Source organism: Mustela erminea, chromosome 14 (assembly GCF_009829155.1).
Source record: "Mustela erminea isolate mMusErm1 chromosome 14, mMusErm1.Pri, whole genome shotgun sequence".
Classification (NCBI taxonomy): Eukaryota; Metazoa; Chordata; class Mammalia; order Carnivora; family Mustelidae; genus Mustela; species Mustela erminea.
In genome coordinates, this window is record NC_045627.1 from 90,363,865 (window position 1) to 90,389,156 (window position 25,292).

The 25,292-nt window shown below is 59.9% G+C and overlaps 1 protein-coding gene across 1 annotated transcript in view; it reads right to left on the reverse strand.

The window, feature by feature from the left end:
- TCERG1L (transcription elongation regulator 1 like) overlaps positions 1 to 25,292 on the reverse strand; it is a 179,171-nt gene that overhangs the window by 112,058 nt on the left and 41,821 nt on the right. The window contains exon 4 of the mRNA XM_032312719.1: positions 24,713 to 24,895. Within this exon, the coding sequence (XP_032168610.1) occupies positions 24,713 to 24,895 (183 nt within the window). The remainder of the gene's footprint in view (positions 1 to 24,712; positions 24,896 to 25,292) is intronic.

Below are 25,292 nucleotides of genomic sequence, written 5' to 3' on the forward strand. Positions count from 1 at the left end.
CTACCGGCAGAGACCCTGTCCCAACCTGGGTCGGAGTCAGGACCCTTCTGGGGCTCCTCGTGGCCTCCAGAATGGGATCTTTGTAAAACTTGTCAAGACACGGAGGCCAGCAGCCCCATCCAGACTGATGCAGGTCAAGGGGTGTGAGGACCGGGGTACCTGGGGTCGGGGGAAAGGGTCCCGCCGCAGACATGCTTGCTGTCCTGACCTTGTGAAGGGACATGACCCCAGACCTTAGAACGCCTGTCCCTGGGAGCCCGGCGCCAGCACGTCCACCCCGTCTTTAATTCTGCAGGTAGATGCGCGGCCTGTGCTGGGAGCACATCCCCAGCTACTGTTGTCCCTTGCTGTGTCCAGTTCTGAGCGTGGACGGTGCACAGAGCAGGCACGCTCAGGCCGCCAGCAGCATCCGTGGGACACGGCGCACATCTGCTCCAGCCTCTGGTCGCGGGCACCCAGGAATCAAGACATGTCCCTGCCCCTCCCATGCTTTGGGTGACGCGTGTGGAGCTGACGGATTGTGTGTATCTTCTGCGTCCTCTGGCTAAGCCGCAGGCTTCCAGGATTGGGGGCTCTTGCCTCTTCTAGGGATGGACAGTCTCAAGACTGTGGCCCAGCGCCTGGCACACAATAAGGGCTCAGCACGAGTTTGATGAAAGAAAGGACGGATGAATGAATGAACGGGTGAGCGAGCGTCTCCCCTGGGGGCCAGGCCCGAGGGGTGCAGCCGTGACAGCGGGCACAGTGCCAGCCTGACCCAGTTTAGTCTCAGGGGAAGGACATTAGCCAAATGGTCTCACAGAACAGCACACAACTGAACCCTTGAGACGGTGGGGATGCACCCGTGTTCTGGGGTTCCTGATGCAAACGGGAAGGAGCCGGGAAGGAGCCAGCACCAGTGCGGGTGGCAAAGCGGGTCCCTCACCAGCCAGGGTTTCCCACGGGTTTCTGGCAGGAGAAGCAGACAGGAGCCAGCAGCGAAGTGACCGGGGCTGGAGGAGCCAGGGTCCCCTCGGGGGCGCAGGGCAGCGGGTCGCGTGGCTGAACCCCGGGAGGCTCTACCCCGCGGCTCCCACACAGAAATCCCAGAGTTTCTCCTCAGCTGCACAGACGAGGCCGCAGGGAAGAGACCACGATGACCCACGGGAAAGGCACCCGGGCCGGGCAGAGCGGCGGGCACGCGGGGCACGTCCATAGACGCCACGTGCACACGGGGAGAGCGGGAAAGTGTGCAGAGCCGGACATCCGCTCAGAGAAGGCAGAGAAGGCTCTGGAAGGCACAAACGCATGCCTTAAAACGTCACTAGATTTGGGAAACGAAGACAAGGGAGTCTCCGTGTGTGGGAGGAAGTGAAACAGGAAGAGAACGAGAGAGGAGGAAGGACAACCTGGGAGCGCTCGCAGCTCACGGGCAGGTGCCCCGGGACCACAGCACACGCCAGCCAGGGGTGGGGGTGGGGGCTGCCTACGGCACGTGAGCCCGACCACGCTGTGGACGGCATTTTATATTACAACATACAGAAAGTATCGTCATGTATTTCACACCTACTCCGACATATAACATGGAATACGTAATGTGAAAGTGTGTGCATCATGTCTGCTAAGAGCATGCACGTGGGTGTGTGTCCGTGTGTATATAGACAGGAGAGAATCTTCCAGAAGTAACGAGCATGGATCTTCCTATTGAAACACTCGTAGAATGTTCCACAGATGATTTAAAAATGTGCAGCATTAGAAATCTCTGAATGTCAAAGATAAGCAAGATACTATTACCATAGTATTTTTCCACAAAAAAACACCAACGCAAGCCACCTATGAAGACCCACAGAAGGGAGTGAGTCCTTCTGTGAGTTGGGATTTCAGAAGGTGACAGAGCAGCTCCTGGCCTGGGTGGCTCAGTTGGCTGGACGACTGCCTTCGGCTCAGGTCATGATCCCGGAGTCCCGGGATCGAGTCCCGCATTGGGCTCCCAGCTCCATGGGGAGTCTGCTTCTCCCTCTGACCTTCTCCTCGCTCATGCTCTCTCTCACTGTCTCTCTCTCAAGTAAATAAATAAAATCTTTAAAAAAAAAATTTTGAAGGAACATCCATTGACGCAATTATCTTATCACCTGACAACCCACCAACCCAGCGTGAAGACACGTGAGAATGTGACCATCGAGGAAACGCGGACGGCTGTCCCTGGTATGAGATGCTCAGATCTGCCCCGGGAGAGGGACGCCACGACCAGGCCGGACGCGGCAGGACCAGGAGCGCTGCACCGGCCATGGGATTCGGGCTCTGCCAGGAGCGGGTGAATCAGAAAGACAGAAGGGCAGGGAGAGAACAGTGCGCAGGGAGGGACGGCCAGGCGGACGCCCAAGGGAAAGGCCTCCCTGACCGCGTGCGACCAAAACAACTTAGACGAGAAGAGGTCCCCGCTGGGCTTGGACACTGAGGCGTCTCGGGGGTGGGTGTTCTCCAGGGAGCGGCATCGAGCTCACTACAATCCTGAAAACGCTTGTTTTCCTAATTACGAACGTGAGGAAGCAGGCTCTGGTCGAGGCCCGGAGATGTCGGGGGAGCCCGTGGACGGGATCCAGGATCCACACCTCGGCAACGAAGCAGAGCTCAGAACTCGGAAGGCTGAGCCGGAGACGGGGGTGTCAATGTCCTTGTGCTACTAAAAAAAAAGAAGTGCCATTTTCGGGAAAAACTCACCTTTTTATGAAAGAAGAATTAGAGATTTGCTTTAAGATTTATTTAGAGGGGCACCTGGGGGGCTCAGTGGGTTAAGCCGCTGCCTTCGTCTCAGGTCATGATCTCAGGGTCCTGGGATCGAGTCCCGCATCGGGCTCTCTGCTCAGCAGGAAGCCTGCCTCCCCCCTCTCTCTCTGCCTGTCTCTCTGCCTACTTGTCATCTCTCTCTGTCAAATAAATAAATAAATAAAATCTTTAAAAAAAAAGTTTTATGTAGAGAGTCCTTGGTTCGAACTACCTGAAATGATGGAGACTCGTTCTGGGGGATGCGCTGAGGGAGGCCACGGCAGCAAGAGCCCCGGGCTTTCTTCCCCCTCGCTGCCCGCGCCCTGTGGGACGTGCACCCTCACCAGCCCCCGGATGGACCGCAGGCCCCACTGGCCGCAGGACAGCAGCACACGTGTGGCCGACGCCTGCCCACCGCTCCAGCCTCACCGTCTCTCCCTCCTCCGAGAACCACAACCTTCCCGTGAAAAACGTGCCTGCTCGGGAGATGCAAGTGGCCAGTCCCCCTTCCTCCCGGGCAGAAGGCTGCCAGCTGATGGGCATGGGATTTTTTTTAAAGATTTTCTTTATTCATATGAGAGCCAGAGAGGGAGTGAGTGAGAGGGAGAGAGCACGAGCCGGGGGGAGCTGTAGAGGGAGAGGGGTACACAGGCAGAGCAGGGAGCCCGACGCAGGGCTCCATCCAAGGACCCTGGGATCTGACCTGAGCTGAAGGCAGGCGTTCAACCGACTGAGCCCCCCAGGTGTCCATGGCATGTGATTAACACCGCCCTAGGTCATCCAGCCTTGGGGCAGAGTGACAGCTGTCTGACACCAAGGGACACAGCCAGGAGCAACTGGAGAACGGCCAGCGGAGCCCGGCCTCCCGCACTGACAGCAGCAGCACGAGCCACGTAAATACTGGGTGCTGCATGCCTCCAGGTTTCAGGCAACGGAAGACCCAGCAGGACATGACCTCCCACACCTGGGGACAGAAAGTACCACCAAAGCAGAAACCTAAGCAGCATAACATGAGTGTAAGGACGAGTCAGAATGCGGCACTGTGCTGTCCCGTGGGACAGGCACCCCAGCGCGCCACGACCTATAGGACGCAAAGTCACCCGTGGGCCCCGGGGCAGGACTTCCGAGAAAAAGGCCATAAGTGCAGTTGGCCTGTGCCTGCTTGTGCTGAGACACAGGTGAGCAGAGACGCTGAAGAAACTCAAGTGCTCGGCTTACAAGAACTGAGCGGGGCCGAGACTCTCAAGCTGGAGGCCGTGGCTCGTTTCCCAGCCCCAGAAGGTAAGTGATTCTCCACACACAGTGAAGCCAGAGCCAGGGGCAAGGAGGAAGTTCTGGGGAGCCACTGCCAGACCTCGGGGAGGCCAGGCCTGTCTGTGAGCCAGACGGCGAGTCTCATAAGACGGGTGCTGGGCAGGGGGGGCCACTGGTGGAGTACCAGCTCCTGCTGTCGGCTCAGGTCATGATCTCAGGGTCGTGAGATCGAGCCCCACGGTGGGCTCTGTGCTGGGTGTGCAGCCTGCTGGGGATTCTCTCCCCCTGCCCTCCCCCACTCATGCCCTTTCTCTAAAAGAAAGAAGAGGAAACAAAGCCAAGGAAGGAAGGGAGGAAGGAAGGAAAGAAAAAGTCTTGTAAGACAACTTGCAGGGACGAATCCTATAGTCACTGTCACTCTTAGAGATCTGTTGTTGGATCTAATACATAGGAAACCCACACAATTTTTAAGAGCACTGTATCTGTGGAAGAACCATCTGCCTGAACCCAGCCCAAACTGCTGACCTAAAACATTGTGAGTTAAATAAGTGGCCACTCGTTGAAGCCACCACACACTGGGAGGGTTTGCCAGTCAGCAAAAGCTCACGTGTCCATCATGCAGCCACAGACAATAAGCCACAATCTTCATCTGTCGTATGATGTCAATAGACATCGTCTAAAATGGACAGATGAAGAAATAAATACATGAGTGCAAAGTCAGAGTGCAAAACTTACTGTCAAAATTGCAAGACAGAAAATGAAAGTAGAAGCCACTGAGAGAAGCCGCTTCTGGAGTGGGGGTGCAAAGTCCCTGGGGCCGGAGACCCTCACTCTTCACCACAGCCTCTGTCCTCACCAGCACAGGTGTGTGAATGAGCATACATGTGTAAAGGTCTGAAGTCAGAGCCACGGGAAACAGAAGCGCCAGATACACCCCACCTGCGAGAGGCATGTGCTCTCCCTGGGGCTCGGGGTCAGCGGGCAGTCCCCCACAAGGTAGCTGTGCAAAGGGGCCACCTCGTGAGGGAGGACACTCTTGGCAGCCTGCAAAGGTCATCTGAAGTGTGGTGGCCGGAGGGACAGCGGAGGAGTCACTAAGTGGGGGGACAGGGGATGGCCACCAGGCTCTGGAGCGGATGGCTGCCGACGAGCACACAGTGTTGCCTTTCCCGCGAACCCCCGGACTTCGTGAGGCCACGTCTTGCATAGGCTCTGCTCAAGACGACTGTGGGAGGGCTTCTCCAGCTGCTGGCCACAGAGATCACGGCACAGTGTGAAAGTGCTTTCCCTCTGGACAAGTCATTGGTGTGGCCTCAAGAGCGCCATGGGCTGCAGGGTCCAGGGTCCCAGCCCAGCTCAGTCCCTGTGTAGACACTCAGGGCCATTCCTCCGGGCAGAGAGGGAATCACAAGAGACCCGGCACATCTCCCTTCTCTCGACCACAGGCGGGATCAGGTGTCTTCCATGCCAAGACACTCTGGCCTTGGGGCAGCGACACAGGGATCAGGGGTGGCCACGGCCACAGAGGAAAGAAGAAGGTCCTACAGGGTCGCCCGGGGCGCAAAGGGTGAAGAGAAGCCCCAGGCAGGGGCCGCAGGGGTGACGTCCCGACCAGTGAGGTCCTGACCACGCTCAGGTCCCAAGGACGCTGCGCAGAGGGAGCCCGACTCTGGTCCCTCCTCCCCGTCAAAGAGGGGGGTCCAGCGGGACCTGGCACCCTCTCTGAGGGTCTCCCGGGCACCCGGCCATGGCACACGGAGCGGGCACCGTGCCTCACCTCACGCTGGAGGGTGGCGGACCGTGAGGACAGCGTCCGGCACACGACGGCAGCAGGGGCCTATTAATTACAGCATTTAATCCACTGGCAGCCCCGCCAGCTTAACCTCTTTGGAATTCCTCTAGTTGGCCTATGATTAATTATTTCTGGAAATAACAGCCGGCATCATGGCTTGCTAATAGGCTTAAGATAATAAGTTTGAAAAACGCTGTGAGAGGTTTACACGGGCTCTGGCTTCCAGGGCGCCAACAGTAATTCCGCGTGTGAAGCACACCGCCAGCCCTTCCCGAGGCCCGCACCCCCTCCCTGTGCGGGAGCCACCGCCGCAGCCACCGCCGCAGCCACCGCCGCAGCCCTGCGCCCTCCCCAGGGCTTCGGACACTGGCCAGTCACCTTCCACCGCAACAGTGCAGACCGGGGTGGGGGCGCTTCCCAGAGCAGCTCCTGTGTCCTTCCTGAGTAACAGTGAGTCAGCACATCCCCTCCAGGACCGGGACCACAGTTTGCAGGGGTGAGAGGGACGCAGGGGTGGCCATGACCTCGGGGTGAGAGGGACGCAGGGGTGGCCATGACCTCGGGGGATGTTTGTGGCTGTCGTCCGGAGGGAGCTGTGTGAGGTGGGGCCTGCGGAAGGCTGGGCTAGAAATCCGGCAGGACGTCTGGGGGGCAGATGCCCTCGGGGCTCTCCGTCCAGTGAGGGACCGACACCGCGTGATTCTTGGTGACAGACGGCCCAGCACGACCGGGGTGCATGGCGCACAGGTGGGGGGTTGCTCAGGAAGGGTTTCTGGAGGTGAGGCCAGCTCAGAGTTCGAGGCTGGGCAAGAGCCTCCAGGAGCACAGGCGAGGGCGTCCTGAGAGACGGAGATGCTGACGCAGATCCTAGAGCACCAGGGTGGGAGACAGGCGGGTGAGGGCAGCGGGGGCGGGGCCGGGAGGGCAGGGGCGGGGCCGGGAGAGGCCCGCCCACCAGGCCAGGGCCTGATGCTGGGCATGGGGGGAGGCAGGCCTGGAAACCACGTGGCCTGGGCGGCCCACTACAGTGTGCATGTGGCCCTGGAAGTGATGGGCAAGCCAGAGCAGGGAGAGCCAGGGGGTGTTTGGGGACACATGGTGTGAAGAAAGAAGGAGTTGGGGGACCATAAACCCCGTCTCCATCCTCTGCCCTGTCCCCGCAGAGCGCTCCTCCCCGGGGCCCTCCCTGTCTGAGGAGGCTGGAACTCGGGGCCGCCCCAGGGACACTGCCCACGTCCCAGCAGTGGCAAGGGGCTTGGCCCACGGGGGAGACTCAGCACCCACCTTCTGTCCCTCAGGCGGGACCACGCGAGGGTGAGACGCCCTCCTAGCTGCAGGCCCTCCGTCCCTCCCGGGGCACTGCCGGGACTCGGGGCCGGCAGCCTGGGCTCAGACTGACTCACAAGCGTCCTCCTGAGTTTTCACTCCCACTTCCCGGCGCTCCGGGGCCTTGGCTCAACCGCCGAGAGGTGAGCGGGGAGGCCCACGCGGGTCCGACAACACGTAGCGGGGAGCAGGCCGCGGCACCCTCCGTGGAGAGGCAGCCCTGACCTGAACCCCTCACGACATGGCACTCAGCCGCCTCCTGTGCAAGCAGCACCTGCCACGTGTCAGGCCCCGCGTCCTGTCTGTGAATTCACTTCTGCCAGTGACTGTAAATCAAGTGTCGGCACACGGAAGCGTTGCGATGCACGAGCTGGGGCGAATCACACCTGCGCCTTCTTGCCCACCATCATCCACGGTGCCGCACACACATACGGGTCAGGGTCGCCGCTGGGCCCGGCCTGACCACACTGTGCTCTCCCCGCCCTGGGGACGTCCCCCCGGAAGCAGCCATGAGGAGCCACAGGACCCCTGGGGCGCAGAACCCATCCTGGGCAAGGTTTCTTTGTTCCCTGAAGACGGGTGTGACGAAGACGCCAGAAGGAGGCACGCGTGAGCCCGGGTCCTCAGGGACAAGGACACGTCCCAGAGCCACCGTCCCAGAGCCGCCAGCCCAGGTCACCTGAGACCGCATCTCCCCCAGAGCTTCCTCGGCCCAAGTCTGTCCCTTCACCGTCTGCCAGGCTCGCGGACACGCTTCCATTCCCCGCCCTGCCCTGGGCGCTGAGGTCACCCAGCCGCCTGTGTGGCCAAAATCACGCCCACACGCCCGTGGGACTCCCAGGTACCGTCACACCCGCCCACACACCCTGCAGCTCACACGCACCGGCACACACACACCCTGGCCCGTGTGAGCAGACATCAGCCTGCGGCGGCCGAGCCAACCAGCGGAACATGAATTCTGGGCACGAACACCAGGTCTCGCATCCCCGAGCTCTTTCAGGGGAGGGTTAAGAAAGTTCGTCGTGGAAGCCCGTGTGCGTGTGGCTTCCCGCGTGAGCGGCTCTGATGGTGGGTCCACAGCTCCAGGAGGCTGGCAGCTCGAACACTCGCCAGAAAGCACCACAGGAAGACGGGCAGATGCGGGGGCCCTGGGGTCCAGAGCCGGGGAGCACCATCTTGGGGAGGAGCCCGTGTGTCAGCGAGGACTGGGGGCAGGGACCCCTCGCTCCGTGCCCAGGACGCCCTGACTCACCGGGCACAGACGCGTTCTCGCCCGAACCTTCCCGAGAAGGAGTTTGCTTTCCGGAGAACAGCGTGAGGTGGCGAGTGTCCCCACCCCGGCCTCGGCTCATCTCTGAGAGTGCTGGGCCCCGCGATGAGGCCAGCACCTGACACAGACACAGACACAGGACGGACAGCTCTCCGGACTGAAGAAGAGGAAATAAATAAAATACCGACACACGTGGCCCCGTTGCGGAGGCAAGGTGCCCACTGCTCCGGGCAACAGCGGAGGGACTTCTGCAGGCTCAGCCGGGGCCGCGCCGTGCCAGCTGAGCCAGAGCGCGGGTCACCTTCCCGTGCTGTCGCTACCAGAAGAGGATTTAGAAAACGCTCTGTAAACATGACAGAAATAACTCAAATAACTTCATGTGCATTTGAGAAAGTAACGACATCACTTTCCAAAGCAGAGATTTGCCAGTTACTAAATGTGTCTGAGGACGTCGCGTGATCCCACGGGGCGTGTGTCACTCGGACACCAGAGTCTCCCTGCGGGACACCCCTCTCCTTGAACCAGGTGACGGCTCACGCTGCATGGGCTGGGGAGGAAGGGCCAGTCAGGACCCCCTCCCGCTGGCACCTGCGAAGAACGGCCCCCAGCGCCAGACGCAGCATCTCCCCCGACCCCGATCCCAGGGCTGCAGAGGCCTGCTCTGCCCTCCAGCTCTCTCTCCTGCCCTCCCCCATGCCTCCATCCCCCAGGCCCTCACCTGTACCTCATCCCTCCGTCTCCCAGACCCACAGCCCCCACCTGTACCCCATGCCTCCATCCCAGCTGCCCAGGAACCCCTTTGCCTGATCCTAGGATGGAAGCTGGAATGTCACAACAGCGAGACCAACACAGAAGGGCAGTGAAGGGTCTGAGGCCTGAGACCTCCTGCCGCAGCCCAGGCTCCACCACGAGCAGCCCAGGCCTCTGACGAGATGATGACCACAGTCACGCAGATTAGCAGAGCTACCGGGCAAGAGCTCAAAATTACTTGAAAACATTCAAATAGAAAATTACTGAAATTAGCTGACCTGACAGACCGCTCTGGCTCTCTCCCCAGGAGGCGCGTTCGAGTGCTGGGATCTGAAGCGGTTTTCACTCCCACTTTACTCGGGGAACTGGCAGTGCAGGACCCCCCAGCAAGGTGGCGTGTGGGGGCTGGAAACGAAGTGTGTGCTCTGTAGGTGTTTGTTTTCCCGTAACGGCTTGCTTAAGACAGAATTCCCCCCTGAACAGAGCCGGTGGTGTCAGCCTCAGAGGGTCGAAGCCATCAGCACATCCGCTGTGCACACGGTCGCCCCGAAAGAAACGCCGCGCCCATTAGCAACCACATTCCTTCTCCCCGACCTCCCCCGCCACCCTGTACCCTTCGCAGCCTCTAAGGTTCTCCGTTCTGTCTTGGCGGATTTGCTTGTTCTGGACGTTTCGTACAGACGAAAGCGTCCACTGTGTGGTTCTGCGACGGGCTTGGCTCACGGAGCCTCACGTGTCTGAGGTCCCTCCGTGTTGCGGCAGGTGTTAGCACTTCCCGGACAGCCGGTGTGTCCACTCTTCGACTCTCGTCCGTAATGCTGCTACAAGCACTCGCACACACGCTTTTGTGTGGACAGAGGTCTTCCTCTCTTGAGAATATTCTAGAAGGGAAGCCGTGGAGCCTGTGGTCTGTCAGAGCAGCCGAGGTGCTGCCAGGCCGTCGTCCCTGTTCTGCACTCACCAGGCCGTGAGGGGCCCAGTCTCTTCCCAGCCCCGCCGGCACGGGTCACCCCCCAGCCCTTGCCTTCCGGCCAGCCTGGGGGTGCCAAGTGCCTTCGCAGAGGCTGGGTTTCCTGCTCCCTGAGGCTTCACAGCACTGGGCATCGTGTCACGTGCTTCTCGGCCGCCGGGCGTCTTCCTGGAAGGAAGGTCTCTTCTGAGGCTCTGCTTATTCACCAGGGTCTTTCCCTCATAGGCGTGTTTTCCGCTGTCCACACGAGTCTTCACCAAACTTGCCAATTCTGCAACACGAGAACGATGGCTACATCCCGTAATCGATGCAGACTAGATGGCTTGTGTGGTAAGTTCAAGCCCCTCGCTGTTCAACCACAAGCTTCGTAACGAAGCCTCCAGATGCCCGCCCGGTGCCCGCCAGGAACGCGGGCACATCCCCAGTGACCAGCAAAGTCCCACAATCGCCCCTGCTGCCTGCCCGTCAGCCCTCGTCCGCGGCACAGCCTCCCTCTTCCACACCATCGACCCTCTTTCTGTAAGGGTTCCTACCGCCCGTGTCGATGACCAAGCCACGCACGTCCCCAGTGGAAACGTCAGCACACCGACTCACACTCGCTCGCTGGCCGTCACGGCGGCCGGCAGCACCCGCACTCTCATGCGCGCTGAGGGAAGGTTTAGAGGGGCCCCGTGAGCCATGTCCTCCTGCCCTTCCAAACCAGTACAGGAACACACGAGTTGTCTGCCAGCTCCGGAGAACCTGGGGACAGCGGACAGGCCTCTGCCCCGGCTCCTGGAATGATCCAGACCCTGGCGTTCACCCCGCGGGGAGAGCTGCCCTGGCAGAAAGCAGCGCGCACCGGCCCAGCAGCCAGCACCAACGCCGCACCCAGACCCGGCTCCAGCGCCGGCACAGCTGCCGGGAGAGATGAGAGCAGCCGGGTTTAGGACGCGCCTGACCACGAGGGTGAGCCGGCTGGAGCGCGGGCCCCGCCGAGCCGACGGAAGACGCAGGGAGCGCATCCTGCCTGCACACCCGACAGCGGAGCCCGCGGAGCCCACCCGGCCCCCAGAGGACCCCCGAGAGGTCGCCGCTGAGCACCACCAGCCCCCGCCGTCTGCCTGGGTTTCCTCCAGCGTCTGCGGCGTGTATGAGGGTGAAGTGGAAGGGAAGGGCGGCTGCCGGGCACGGGGTGCAGCTCTGCACACGGGCTGATCCCACAGGCTCACCATTGTTCTACAAGAAATGTCTCCACGCTTCACAGAGGCCAAGGGACTATGGGCAACTTTAACTGTCTCACGTTCCACGCTCCTTGATTATTTTCCAAGTGAGCATGAGTCACTTTAATAATTGGGGAAAGACGTAGCGAAGAGGAAAACGGCAGCCAAAAGAGGCGTCTTTGGTTCACCGGCACCTAAACTGGAGGCCGCCGTCACCGGGACTGCCACGGTGTGAGGGGACAGCAGATGCCCGCTGTGCCCAGAGCTGTTCTGGCCCTGTGGGAGCCCTTCCTGCTGGAACTGGGGTCGGAGCCGGAGCTGGGCGGAGGCGAAGGGGAGGAGGGGCTGCAGGGGGAGGTGCGGACGGGCTGCAGGGGGAGGTGCGGACGGGCTGCAGGGGGAGGTGCGGACGTGTGTGTCTTCGTGGGCTCGACGAGGACAGTGTGCGTCTCGGTGCCCCGACCGCACACGGCAGACTGGCCGGGGCGCGCAGCAGGGAACCATCATTCTACCGCAAAACCTTTCTAGAGCGCAGCTGTGCGGGCGCGACCAAAGCGGGAACCTGGGACGACCTTTACCGCGTGAATCGGGACGTTCAGAAGCAAAGGACAAATGCCAGGGAAGGAGAAATTGGCCCAAAGTGATGCAGGAAAATAAAGAAAACTTAAATAGTCATGTGAGTAGAAAAAATATTATTACTTAAAACTCCTCCAACAAAGAAAAAGCGCAGAGCCGAGCAGACTCCCCAGAGAGTTCCCGGGGTCCTCCAGGAAACAAACCAGTCCTGCCCCAGGAGATTCCTCCAGGGTGAGGAGAGACACCCTGAGGCCAGGACGCGCCATCACACAGGGCCCCACGCTGTCTGTGCGCACGTGGAACCTGCCGGCGGGTGACCGTAAGGCAGCGACTCAGACGCCGGCCGGGAGCGGCTGGGGGGCGGCAGTGAAAGGAGGGGCCGGTCCACAGGGTCCGGGATTTTGGGGGTGAGGAAGATGTTCTGGAGCTGGAGGTGGTGTTGGTGACCCGGCACTTGGTGGATGGATGTCCAAACAGCAGAGGGTTCACTCTACATTTTGTGGGTTTGAACTCTAAGAACTCCGCACATTAGCCTCCCTCAGGAGCCAAGAGGAAAAGCGTCTGGAAGTTGTCCATGGGAGATGGTGCTGAGCGTGGACCAGGGAGGTCTTCGATCTGGCACCACTGGGGTCCAGGGGGCTGGGCCAGCAGGCGCCCCCAGCTGCCGAAGGGGACCGTGGGGCTGCCCGAGCGTGCAGTGGACCAGGGAGAGACCTCGTGCGTGTCTCGCCAGCGCTGACAGCTGCCCTGACCGCAGACGAGACAGAAAGCTTTCTCGGGCTGGGCTGAGCGGGCAGGGCCGGGTGGGGTCGGACCGTGGGGTCAGCCCCTCCCACAGGTGAGGAACCATTCCTCCATCAGAAGCAGTGGGCTCCTCTGGGCCCCCCGGCTCTGCCCGGGGAGGGGCTCTGCCCACCCAGCTCCCCACGCACGGCTCCGGTTTCGCCCCCGAGGAGAGGGAGGGCATTTGACCTTGCGCTTGGCCGTCCGGGTGCCCCCAGCCCACATGTAGCACACAGGGTTACAGGGCCGCTTCCCAGCGGGTGGAAGGTCAGTCCTTCTGGACTCTGTTAGGCCGGATGGCACGGGAGCATCACCGATGTCCATGCAGCGGGCAGCACAGAGATGCGACTTACGTACGACACCCGGGGACTGGGAACGACACCCGGGGACTGGGAAGGAGCCGCGAGCTCGTGCATCTCCCTGAGTGAGGCAGTGCCGGCGCGCACGGCTCAGGGAACTGAGCAGACCGGAGACACCGAGGTCACCTGTAGGAGGAAATGGGCCCTGAGGACCCGGGCTGTTTCCTCCTTAGGTCGGAAAGGCCATCTTCACAGGAAAATTAGAGGAAAGGACCACGTTCTGGACACGTTGCATGAACAAGGGAGGGGCTATCTCAGGACACGGGATAATTTCAGGAGCCACACTAATGACAGGTAGAGCGTCCGGCCTAGGAAATCCTCTAAGCCACGGCTGTGTGCCCAGGAGCCATGCTGAGCCCGAGCGGGTGGCGCTATGGGCCTGGCCCTGCAGACGGTCCCCACGGGGGGATGAGGCACACTTGTCAACAACCCGCGGCCAGGGGAGGGGCGGGTTAGGCAAGCAGAGGATGAGGCTGGCGGCTGAGAGGGGTCGCGGCAGGTGCCACGGACAAGGTCAGCGCTCCACCGGACTTCCAGAAATGAGGGTGGGCGTGAACGGAGGGGCAAGGAAAGGTCGCGGAAAGAGGCACGGGGGTAGCACAGCAGTCAGAAGTCAGGCACCTGCTCCTTCCTGAGCTCTCCCTCTCTCGTGAGGACGGTCCTGCAGCCCGTCCCTGGACAGGCCCTGTCACGTGGGCACACTGGGACCCTCGGCGGCCACCAGCCCTGCACTATCACGCACCTGAGGTAACACGGAGCAGGGAAAGGACGAGGGTCGGGAGGTGGGGTGCGTTCCCGGGAGCACGAGTGGCTCCTGCAGCAGAACGTGTCCCAGCCGAGCCACAGTCCAGGGCACGGGGCCGGGCTGCAGAGGCGCAGACTTGCTCTTCCCACTCCCACTCTGGCCTTGCTGGACTCCAGCGAGACGAGCTGATGGGCTGAGCGCTAAGCTCAAGGTCAGGCTGTCACAGTGGGCCTCCCCACCACCCCCGCCGGCACCACGTGGGCCCACGTGGCCTTGGGAAGTCACGGTGTCCTGTGCTTCAAGCTCGTGACCCACGGTCTACGGGGGTCCCCGACCAACTGGGTGACAAAGCCGACTAGCACGCTCCTCGTTCGGGACGAAATGTCTGAGGACAGCACAGGCGTGCGGGGCAGCAGCACCTGCAACAGGGCAGGAGGGAGCGCGCCACGGACGAAACGGTGGTCGGGTTCGGACTGTTTTTGTGGCCGATAAATACCCACCAGGAACACTTAAAACAGAAACACTGGCCGCAGGGGAATGCTCCGTGCGCGCGACCGCCCTTCCCTCCACAGGCAGAGACGGCCAGCGCGCCCGCGTCGAGAGGACCGCAACCCCGGGAGACGGCCGTGGACGCTGTTCGGACCCTGTCTGAGCACAGCTGTCCGGACCCCACTGCAGGGAAGCAGGAGGAGCAGGGAGCGCACACTTCTGGTGGCCGGCTCCACGGCAGCGCCCCGACGGCTCCTCTCGGATGAGGGAGCCGCCAGGCGTCTGGCTGCCTTCGTAGGGAAGTGAGCAGTCGGCTCGCTTGCGGGTGTTGAAGACAGAGACAGAGTCAGAGTCAGAGACAGAGACAGAGACAGAGACAGAGACAGAGTCGGAGTCGGAGTCGGAGTCGGAGTCGGAGACGGAGACAGAGACAGAGACAGAGACAGAGGCAGAGTCAGAGTCAGAGACAGAGTCAGAGACAGAGACAGAGACAGAGTCGGAGACAGAGACAGAGACAGAGACAGAGTCAGAGACAGAGTCAGAGTCAGAGACAGAGACGGAGAAGGAGACAGAGACAGAGTCAGAGACAGAGTCAGAGACAGAGACAGAGACGGAGACGGAGACAGAGACAGAGTCAGAGACAGAGTCAGAGACAGAGACGGAGACAGAGTCAGAGACAGAGACGGAGACGGAGACAGAGACAGAGTCAGAGACAGAGTCAGAGACAGAGACGGAGACAGAGTCAGAGACAGAGACAGAGTCAGAGTCGGAGTCGGAGTCGGAGTCGGAGACGGAGACAGAGACAGAGACAGAGTCAGAGACAGAGACAGAGTCAGAGACAGAGACAGAGACAGAGACAGAGGCAGAGACGGAGTCGGAGTCGGAGTCGGAGTCGGAGACGGAGACAGAGACAGAGACAGAGTCAGAGACAGAGACAGAGACAGAGTCAGAGTCAGAGTCAGAGACAGAGACAGAGTCAGAGTCAGAGACAGAGACGGAGACGGAGACAGAGACAGAGTCAGAGACAGAGTCAGAGACAGAGACGGAGACAGAGTCAGAGACAGAGACAGAGTCAGAGTCGGAGTCGGAGTCGGAGTCGGAGACGGAGACAGAGACAGAGACAGAGTCAGAGACAGAGACAGAGTCAGAGACAGAGACAGAGACAGAGACAGAGGCAGAGTCAGAGACAGAGACAGAGGCAGAGTCAGAGACAGAGACGGAGACGGAGACAGAGACAGAGTCAGAGACAGAGTCAGAGACAGAGACGGAGACAGAGTCAGAGACAGAGACAGAGTCAGAGTCGGAGTCGGAGTCGGAGTCGGAGACGGAGACAGAGACAGAGACAGAGACAGAGTCAGAGACAGAGACAGAGTCAGAGACAGAGACAGAGTGAGAGACAGAGTCAGAGACAGAGACGGAGACAGAGTCAGAGACAGAGACAGAGTCGGAGACAGAGACAGAGACAGAGGCAGAGTCAGAGTCAGAGACAGAGTCAGAGACAGAGACGGAGACAGAGTCGGAGACAGAGACAGAGACAGAGACAGAGTCAGAGTCAGAGACAGAGTCAGAGTCAGAGACGGAGACAGAGTCGGAGACAGAGACAGAGACAGAGACAGAGTCAGAGTCAGAGACAGAGTCAGAGACAGAGACAGAGACAGAGTCAGAGTCAGAGACAGAGTCAGAGACAGAGACAGAGACAGAGTCAGAGACAGAGACAGAGACAGAGGCAGAGTCAGAGTCAGAGACAGAGACGGAGACAGAGTCAGAGACAGAGACAGAGACAGAGGCAGAGTCAGAGTCAGAGACAGAGACGGAGACAGAGTCAGAGACAGAGACAGAGACAGAGGCAGAGTCAGAGTCAGAGACAGAGACGGAGACAGAGTCGGAGACAGAGACAGAGTCAGAGTCAGAAACAGAGTCAGAGTCAGAGACGGAGACAGAGTCAGAGACAGAGACAGAGACAGAGTCAGAGTCAGAGACAGAGTCAAAGACAGAGACGGAGACAGAGTCGGAGACAGAGACAGAGACAGAGTCAGAGTCAGAGACAGAGTCAGAGACAGAGACAGAGACAGAGACAGAGTCAGAGTCAGAGACAGAGTCAGAGACAGAGTAAGAGACAGAGACGGAGACAGAGTCAGAGACAGAGACAGAGACAGAGACAGAGACAGAGACAGAGTAAGAGACAGAGACGGAGACAGAGTCAGAGACAGAGACAGAGACAGAGACAGAGACAGAGTAAGAGACAGAGACTGAGTCAGAGACAGAGACAGAGACAGAGACAGAGACAGAGTCAGAGTCAGAGACAGAGTCAGAGACAGAGACGGAGACAGAGTCGGAGACAGAGACAGAGACAGAGTCAGAGCACACCCTCTTCGTCGCCGACACTTATAAACCTTCAACCACGGACACTGCATTTCAACAGCTCCCGTCTTTCTGCTGAATGGCTTCCCCAGCTCCTGCGTCCGTTCTTGTGACCGAGGACCGTGCTGAGCGTGCCGACTGTCCCACCCCTGCACGGCCCCTAGCTGCGGCATCTCGGGTCAACGTAAACACCCCCACCGGGCCGCTCAGGCCTCGGAGAGCGGAGGACGGGCTGAATTCTCCAGCGTGTCACAGCGTCAGTGTGCTGACAGTGTGCTGACAGTCTGCGGGTCCGTGTGAGGACGCACGGGGTCCCCGAGAATTCCAGGAGGACATGGACAGCAGCCCTCCCCCTCGTGGGATCGCCCACCATCTGCACTGACACACCCTCAGTCCTCTGCATCTTGGCCTGGGTCCCCGACCACCCTGTCGTGGCCCCCAGGTCCAGTGTTGGGGCTTGCCGGTCCACACTGACCGCAAACCCCGGTTTTTCTACCCCATTCTCCCCTCGCCTGCCCTTCCTCCCTTCTCGTGTCCGTCTCGCCCGTGTCCGTCTCGCCCGTGTCCGTCTCGCCCGTGTCCGTCTCGCTCGTGTCCGACTCGCTCCGCACGACCTCGCCCTTCCACCGCCTGCTGCTCCACGGACCCCGGCCCCGAAGGCAGAGGCCGCCAGGCCGGCTCAGGCTCTCGCCCGCCCCTGTGCTCTCTTCCGGTCCCACCCACGGTCTGCCCGGCACCTCCAGAGCCAGGAGAGGGCGTGCACTTTGCAACAGCTGTCCACCTCCGTGCCCAGAGGACTTCCGTCCTCTGCATGCCTCAGTTTCTAGGTTGTGCCAGAAATCTGGCTGTTGGGAAAGCTGTTATTAGGGTTGAATCAGGGGAGGTGCACAGGCCATGCTGTCAGAAATGTGACCTACAAAGTAGAGCATAGGCAGTAAAATGCCGTCTCTCCCTTACTGAATGCTGTTCTCCTGGCGCTTTCAATATCCCTACAAGAAATTAGACCTGCATGCACCTGCATTTTACCCACAATGTTTGTGTGCCCTGGATCTTTTGGTGTCTCACCAAACAGGTCTGTTTGAGACTTCAGACCAAAGCAGCTCAGCTCAGAGATCCTCTTGGGTGTGCCCCAGACCAGCTGCCTCCAGCGAGTGCACATCAGGGTCCCTTCCCACGGCCTCGATGCTAGCCACCGGCCACCGGCCGCGGACGCTCTTCCCCCGGTGCTGAAATCCAGCACAGCAGGAGTGAATGGCCCCTGCCCGGGAGGGGTCGGGGTGCCCCGGTCCCAGCGAGCCTCCAAGACAATGCTCAGGCCCGTGGCTACAGCACCCAGGCCTCCTTGGAGATGCATTCCATCAAAGCCACCACGTGGCTCCTGTCTCACTGCTGTGTCTCCGAGCAGCCTGAGATCCTCACAGCCCTTCCAGGCTCTCCTGTAACGATGGCCCCTAGGAGATCACCAGGTCTGCCGCGGGGGTCGTACGGTGCGCCATGCTGTGTGTGAGCGTGTGAGTGTGCTTTCTGCCCTCCTCTGCTAGGGCTGGCCACAGACTCTGGATGAAGGCCCTTGGAGCAGGGGAACCCAGCCACAGGGCTGGATGTGGTCAATGTCCCCTCGGTGCCGGTGGCCCCACCTCCAGAGTCCTGATGACTGATTGAGCACAACAGCTCCGTCCCTGAGTGTGACTGGCTGGCGAGAGGTCAAGGCAGAGGACCGGTGGTGCACTAGAAAAACCTTCCAGGCCCTTGGACAGGGGGCTGGGAACCAGCTGACTCCACCCCTCTGAGCCCCAGCACAGAGGTTAGGGGACCTCCCCAGCCTCCCGCCCTGGCTCCCAGCTTTAAGGAATGGGCTCGGTCGCATGCGGTCCCAGAGCCTTTTCAGGGTGAACGTCTGGGGTACTGGGAAGCTCCAATCTTGCAAGAATGCAGCTTTTAGGCGTGACCCATCCTGAGAAGTCCCTTGCCTTCAATGCTGAGCGAATATCTCAGGAGCCATTTCTGGTCCCAAACTCCACTGAGAAAGTCTGAGGCAGGAAGAAGGTTCCCCGTGCCGTGAGCCTGGGGCCTTGGCTGGGTGTGGTGGGGTATAGGATGGACGCCTTCGGAGCAGCCCATCACCTCTCCTAAACAACACCGCTGCCCCTGGCTGGGCCTCACTCAGCAGAGAGGGGCTGGGAGACAGCTGTGCCCTGTGCACCGGCCTCAGAACTAGACTCGGGGTGAGTGAGACCCAGAAAGCCACCGCTCTCCTGGAGTTAACGTTCAGGATTAGGAGGGCGGAGACACACTAAGCCTGAAACAGACGGCGAGGAGGATTCTGGGCAATGAGCAAGGCTGGAAGTCAGTAAGCTGGTGAGACGGGGTTAACTCCGGAGGTGCTGCAGAACAGGAAGCCTGGGTCTCAGAGCCGAGGCCCGAATGACGGAGGAGTAACCTGCATGTACCGCACTGGGAGGGGAGCTGAAGACAGAAGCAGCTGCCAGTGCAAAGGCCCTGGGGCAAGCAGCAGCTGAAGTGCAGGCTGGGGCACACACTGTGGGTCCCAGGGACTCTGGGTAGAAGCCTGGGGTTTGCTCCCAGCGTCCCGAGACCAGCCCCAGCAGTGACCCACACGCCGCATGTGGAAGACGGCTTATATGAAAGAGCACGGTGGGAGCAGAGAGACAGCAAGCAGCAGCCAGAGTCTGCCGGTGGTGCTGGCCTGGATGGGGAAGGTGGACCTGGGGGCCGGCGTCAGGAGGGTGAAGGCCAGTGGGCCAAGGCTGGCCCCCTTCGGGCAGACTGAGGCAGGTCCTCAGGAAGAACGGGATTTACCCAGCAGGCGCAGGAGAGCCGTTCTCGCGGGCTGAGAACCAATACTCCCTTTAAAGGAAAGTGCCACTGGAGACACGACCATCAGAAAGAGCAGGTGCCCAGCGGGAAACCAAACCCATCAGCGCTCAAGGGAGACACGGGCCTGAGAGCAAAGGCTGGGTGAGTTACCATCAGCAGAGGGTTTGGGGGACTGGAAAGAAGCCGTCTGGGACACCGGAGAGTCCTGTGCACACACGCCACCCCTCCCCCGCATACCAGCAGGAGGGAACCACCACGCTTGGCATTTCAGGAAACAGCCCAGACGCCGACAGCAGCACGGGACACACAGCATGGATTTCCGCTCACGAACGCAGGCTTTACCGAGGGCACGTGATCGCCCTAGAACTCGGAGCCTCCGTGGGACGGTATAAAGAAACAAACAGCGACAAACCGTCACCCTGAGCAGAAAAGGCGTCACTGAAGAGTGCGTGGATCATGCTACTTATGTAAAATCCGGAGAAGCCTCGCTCACACGGCGCATTGTCTGGAGATGATACGTATGTGGTAAGAGTCTTCCAGAACCCAGCGAAGTGGCAGCTCTCACATGTTCCGGAGAGTGAGCACCCCCGGGGGTCATCAGGAGTCGAGGCTCCCAGGGGCCAGGGGGCGCGGGAATGTCTGTGTACTCGGGCCCAGCGGCCGCGTTCGGGGCTCTACGGTGCTGGCGTTCCCTACAGCGGCGTAAACACACACGTGCTTCCGTGCGTGCGGCGGGTTTCCGACGTCTGTTTTCAAGGAAGCAGTGAATCACAGCTGGGGGTGCAGGCGGCTCCCGGGGCCGAAGACGGGCAGCCGGGAAGGGAGCCCGCCGGTGGCGAGACGGTCCGAGGGGGCCTTCCCGAGGGGCATGAGCGACAGCAGGTGCGCTCGCTCTCAGGGAGGACTCACCGCGGGAGCCGATCCCCACGGCCCCTCTGGATCCCCGCTTTGGGGTCTCCCTTTGGGGAGACCTGCACCGTCTCTAGGTAGTGAGGCCGACCCGGCGACCGGCAGCTCGGCCCTTCAGGAGCTCATGGTACACAGAGCCCTTCTGTCTGTGTAAACCCAGTACTTCTGGGGAAAGCAGCTCGATCTCCGTGTTAGAGACTCCTGCGCCTCGCGGAAGCCGGACACTTGGGAGCACCAGCGATTTCCCTGTTAGGAGCATTTTTGTCTGGGAAAATCTCTAAAGTGTGAATATGCCTGATGACACTTTTGGTTACAGTGGAGGAGGAAGTAATTCCTGGATGGGAAGAGAAGAGCCTTCCTCCCCCGCGGCCGCTTCCTGCGGCGCGCCCGTGCTGGCAGGTGCAGGTGTCGCTCACGAGGGCAGTCGCGGAGGCCCCTGGCAGGCCCCGGTGTGGGGGCTTCCCCGGCTTGGGATGGGGCCTGGATGCGCCCTCCCGACAGAAACGAGAGGAGTCACTTCCCAGCTGCTCGGTGGCAGGACAAAATGCGAAATTTAAACCATTCGATAGTTCTGGAAGCAAAAGAACAGGTGGTAAATGGCTTCCGAGACAGATGGTACTTTTTAATAGTTGTGTTCGACCGCCAGCCGCTCTACGAGCGGCCGTAACGATCACTCATATTTTACCTTTTTCACTTGAATGCTTGCAAAGTGCGGGCCAAGTTTTAAAACGAACGACCATCAGTCTTAAAAAAATGAGAATCCCTTCCTGTGCCAGAGCCCTGCGGCATGGTGACCCCCAGGGGGCGGGGGACAGAGGCGGCAGGCAGGCCGGCAGCTGCGAGCCCCGGTGGCCCGCAGAGCTGTCCCCCACTGTGCACCGCAGGCTCCCCCAAAACCTCCCGTCTCCTTAGAACGGAGAGGAGCTACGATTCAGGATCCGCCGTTCTCCGAACGCTTCCTTCTCCCCCCTGAGCTCTGCATCTAACGGAGCGGCTGCGTCAGCGTGCCAGCCCGCCCGCGGACGGAGGACAGGAGGACAGAGCGGACGGAGGACAGGAGGACAGAGCGGACAGGAGGACAGGAGGAAATGACTTTCCTGGCGCTCCAGCCGTGGGCACAGGCCCTCAGGGGGTGGCCCTTGCTGCCAGCACAGAGCAGGGACGCGGCATCTCCAGGCCCTGCCCCCGCTCTGCCTTCCCTCCCGTCTACGTCACCCCGACTCAGGAGCAGGAATGTGGCGGAGGCAGAGATGGTGGGAATGACAGACGGGTCGTGCAGGACGGAGACGGGCCTCGGGGAAACGCCGAAGGAAGCAGAGGGAAGCAGCACGGCCTGGGCCCGGAGCGGGCTGGGGTGGGGACAGGCAGACACAGCCCCACCACACGGGACCTATAGGCCAGGGAAGGGGACGGACAGAGGCCCGTGGCCTGCGGGGCCCCAGCAAGGACAGCAAGGACCGGCTTCACGTGTGCCCGCAGCGCCCTGGAGGGAAGAGCCCAATTCATGACAGGCGCAGACCAGCTCGTGGGGTTCTTCGAGTACAGGGTCCTATTCGAAATGTTAAATCAGGCTGAAGGCATGTAATTAAGTGCAAGTCTCCCGGCTGACCTCCTTTCCCGCGATATGCCTGCCTCCTCCGGGGTCCTTCTGCTGCTGGATCGCGGACGCTCCGCAGCGAGCTGATCCACGCACCGGCACAGCTTTCCACACCTCGCTAAGGGGAGTTCTGGAATCTAAACCGGGGCTTCTGGACAGAAGCACTACTAACATCTTGGGCCACGTGATTCCTCATCGCGGGGGCCGTCCCGGGCACTGTGGGGGGTGTGGCTGTCTCCCCAGCCTCTGCCCACCGGATCCCAGTAGGACCCCCCAACTTAGGACAGACAACCAAAAAAATGCCTTCCGCCGTCACCAGCCGTCTGCCCCGGGTGAGAAGCAGAGAGTTGCTCCCCGCAGGGTCTCGAAGCTTCACAGGCTCTCAGGACCAAGCAGGGGCATAAATAAATGAGTCTAGTCCTTCACCGAATTTGTGAATTCTCTGAACAAAAACGAGATTATTCACCCGTAGATAAATTAAAATTCACATGGTTTTGTAAAATCAATTTCAATATGGAGCACACTTCACAGACGGGTGCGTTTTTCTTGGTCTGTGAAATCGGCTTCGCGGGGACACGGTTCTGTCTCAGCCCCGCCCAGCCCTCCGCCCCATCCGGCCCCGCTCAGGTGCCTGTTTTACCGGGTGGCAGGAATTCCCCAGCTTCGAGAACACTCATCACCCTCGAAACTCCAGGACCTCAATGAGTCTCATTCTATGGAGCCACTGACCGCGGTTCCCACGAGCTCTGAGGGACAGACCGTAGGCTCAGGCTCCGCCGAGCCGCGGTTCTCAGAAAGTTCTCAAGGAAATTCTGGAATTGGCTCATCACGGGCACAGCCAGTCTCACCAGATGTGCTCTGCCGATGTCCAGCGGACACTGCCAGGGGCAGACTGCAAGGTGGCCCAATCTCCCAAAGGACCCACTTAGCAGGGACACTCCGGGTTGGACCACAGACGCTGCTGGTGCCAGACGTGGGCACAGAGCTCGGACGGAGGCTGCCCCCAGGCTGGGGTCGTGTGTCTAGACCAGGCACTGCCTCCTCCTTTTTTTCGATTGTCACCGGGTCCCTCTGCTGCAGTGCTCAGTTTTCGAATCAACAGCATAGGGACCATTCTAGAAGCTTCCCTGGAGTACCCCCTTTCCTTCTTCCCGAGGGCACACTACAGTGGTTAGCTGCAAGACCGACCATGTTGACACACTCGTCCTCCAACTGAACGCACATCGCAGCAAATTTGATCATAGCACCTTATAAAATGCAAACACAGAGAGACACCTAATTATTATGTCACTTTATAAATCATACGAGGTATGGAAAGTGAAGCCACCCCTGGGGTACACGGGTTTGGGTTCCCTCTAAGATTAATTTTCTCGGAAAACAGTAAGTCATCCTTAATAAATGCCAATGGACTGATGGATTTTAACGGAAATCTTGACGCAGCTGTAAATTATGTTGCACACGAGAGATTATTCATGTGTTTTATTCATTTCCCCATCACACCCTAAATGCATGTTCACTAACAGCTTGAAATAGAAATAAGATTTTGTTCTTGAGAATACAATGTTCTACCGGCCGACTCATTTATCAAGCCAATAGAGAAATACGGACGCCAAAGACCGCATCTGATTTTCCAGAACAATGTCAGCAAACCAAAGCAGGAAAAGAACAAAACTGTGCTATTCCTTTCTCCCATGAACTTGGATGTGTGCGCACGTGTCTCACAATCTGGTGATGCTTCCTGTTACCAATAACCTAGTGACTGAGGACATCAACGGTAACATTAGAATTCTAGCACCTGATTAATACTAGAACCCATGGAACTTCCATTCAGGTCTTTAGCATCACAAGCAAACCTAACACTCAAGCAGCCGTTCCAGCTCTCTGGGTCTGAGCACCTACCGAACGCTCATTCCAAGTCCACGTTGCTTTTGCTACACTTAAGGGAAGGACCTAAGCTCACGTCCACGGGTGGCTTGGACACACGGTGTGCGGTCACCATTAACAGACACACACCTACATCTGTGAACATACACACGGACAACAGAGTCGCCACCAGGGCAGGACCGAGGGCCCTCCCTCTCTCTGCTGAGCCCCCAAACACGCATCACGGCACCATTTGGGCTCCAAGGCATCTGCCAGCCCCACGTCCGTCCTGGAGGCTTCCCAGAAGAGCACACACGTGCATTAAGGAAGCCGAGGACCTCTGTGGCCACTCACGCCCCTCACAGTCAGCCACGTATCTGGGCTTCCCGAGGTCCCTGCCTCATGTTCAGAACGAGCCAACCAGCAAGCCCGGGGGTGGGGTGTGACTTAGTGAGTCCCAGCATTGCACTTTTTTGTGTTTTACTAACTCAGATGCTCAGCCCGTTCCTGGCGTGCTGCCTTTGCTTCCTTCTGAGCCCCACGGAGGGAAACCACACACCTCTGGGTATCCTGACTCTCACTGACTACATTATTCCCCCTAAACACTTAGCAAAGGGAAGCCTCGCTTCTCTGAATAGAAACTTCAAACTTGGTCTCACGGCAGGAAACAGCCAGTCTGACATAGCAAGACCTTCCTCAGTGGGGTTGAGGAGCATGAAGAGGGGCAGAACCTGGGTGAACCCCCCCGGCATGTCCTCCCCAGGGAGCCCCTCGGCACGTGAATCCAGGCACAAAGCCAGAGGCAGGCTGGCTCCTGCCTTGTCCCCCACACGGTGAGCTCTGAACCAGCTCCAGGCTTTGAGAGCCCACGCTCTGTGCTTACCGGAGAAGGGGGTGGTCCTCAGGGGTATCTTGATGGGCGCCAAGGTCAGGAAGTGGCAGGGCTGCACGCTGGAGGGGGATGGGCCCCCAAGTCCCTCTGGGTCCACGGACACCATGGCAGCCGTGGCGGTGATGGCAATGCCGGGGGCGCTGCCGACAGGCTTCAGGCTGTTGTGACAACCACCTGCAGAAGAGGGACAGGGAGGTCAGCCCGGGGTCACCTGGGGAGGCGCCATCCACGACGCAGCATATCTTCACCCAGAAAACAAGGGCAGCGCTGACCCATTTCTTGGAAACCCATGCCGTGTGCCAATACCCCAGAAATACCAGGCTGAGTTCTCAATCTGTCCAGACGCTATTGTGCAGAGCACATGCACACCGCTGTGACGTTCGGTGAGTCACAAGGCTTAGTTAGCGGGGGACACGCGTGCCTTACCCCCGGCGGCAGGGGACACGTGGTATCTGTGTAACCAGGGATGGTGGTGACAAGCACGCCATTCCTCGGAGCAGCGAAGGGAGGGGGAGGGCAAGACAGGACACAGACGGGCGGGAGATGGGCTCGGAGGAGAAGGCGGCCGGGG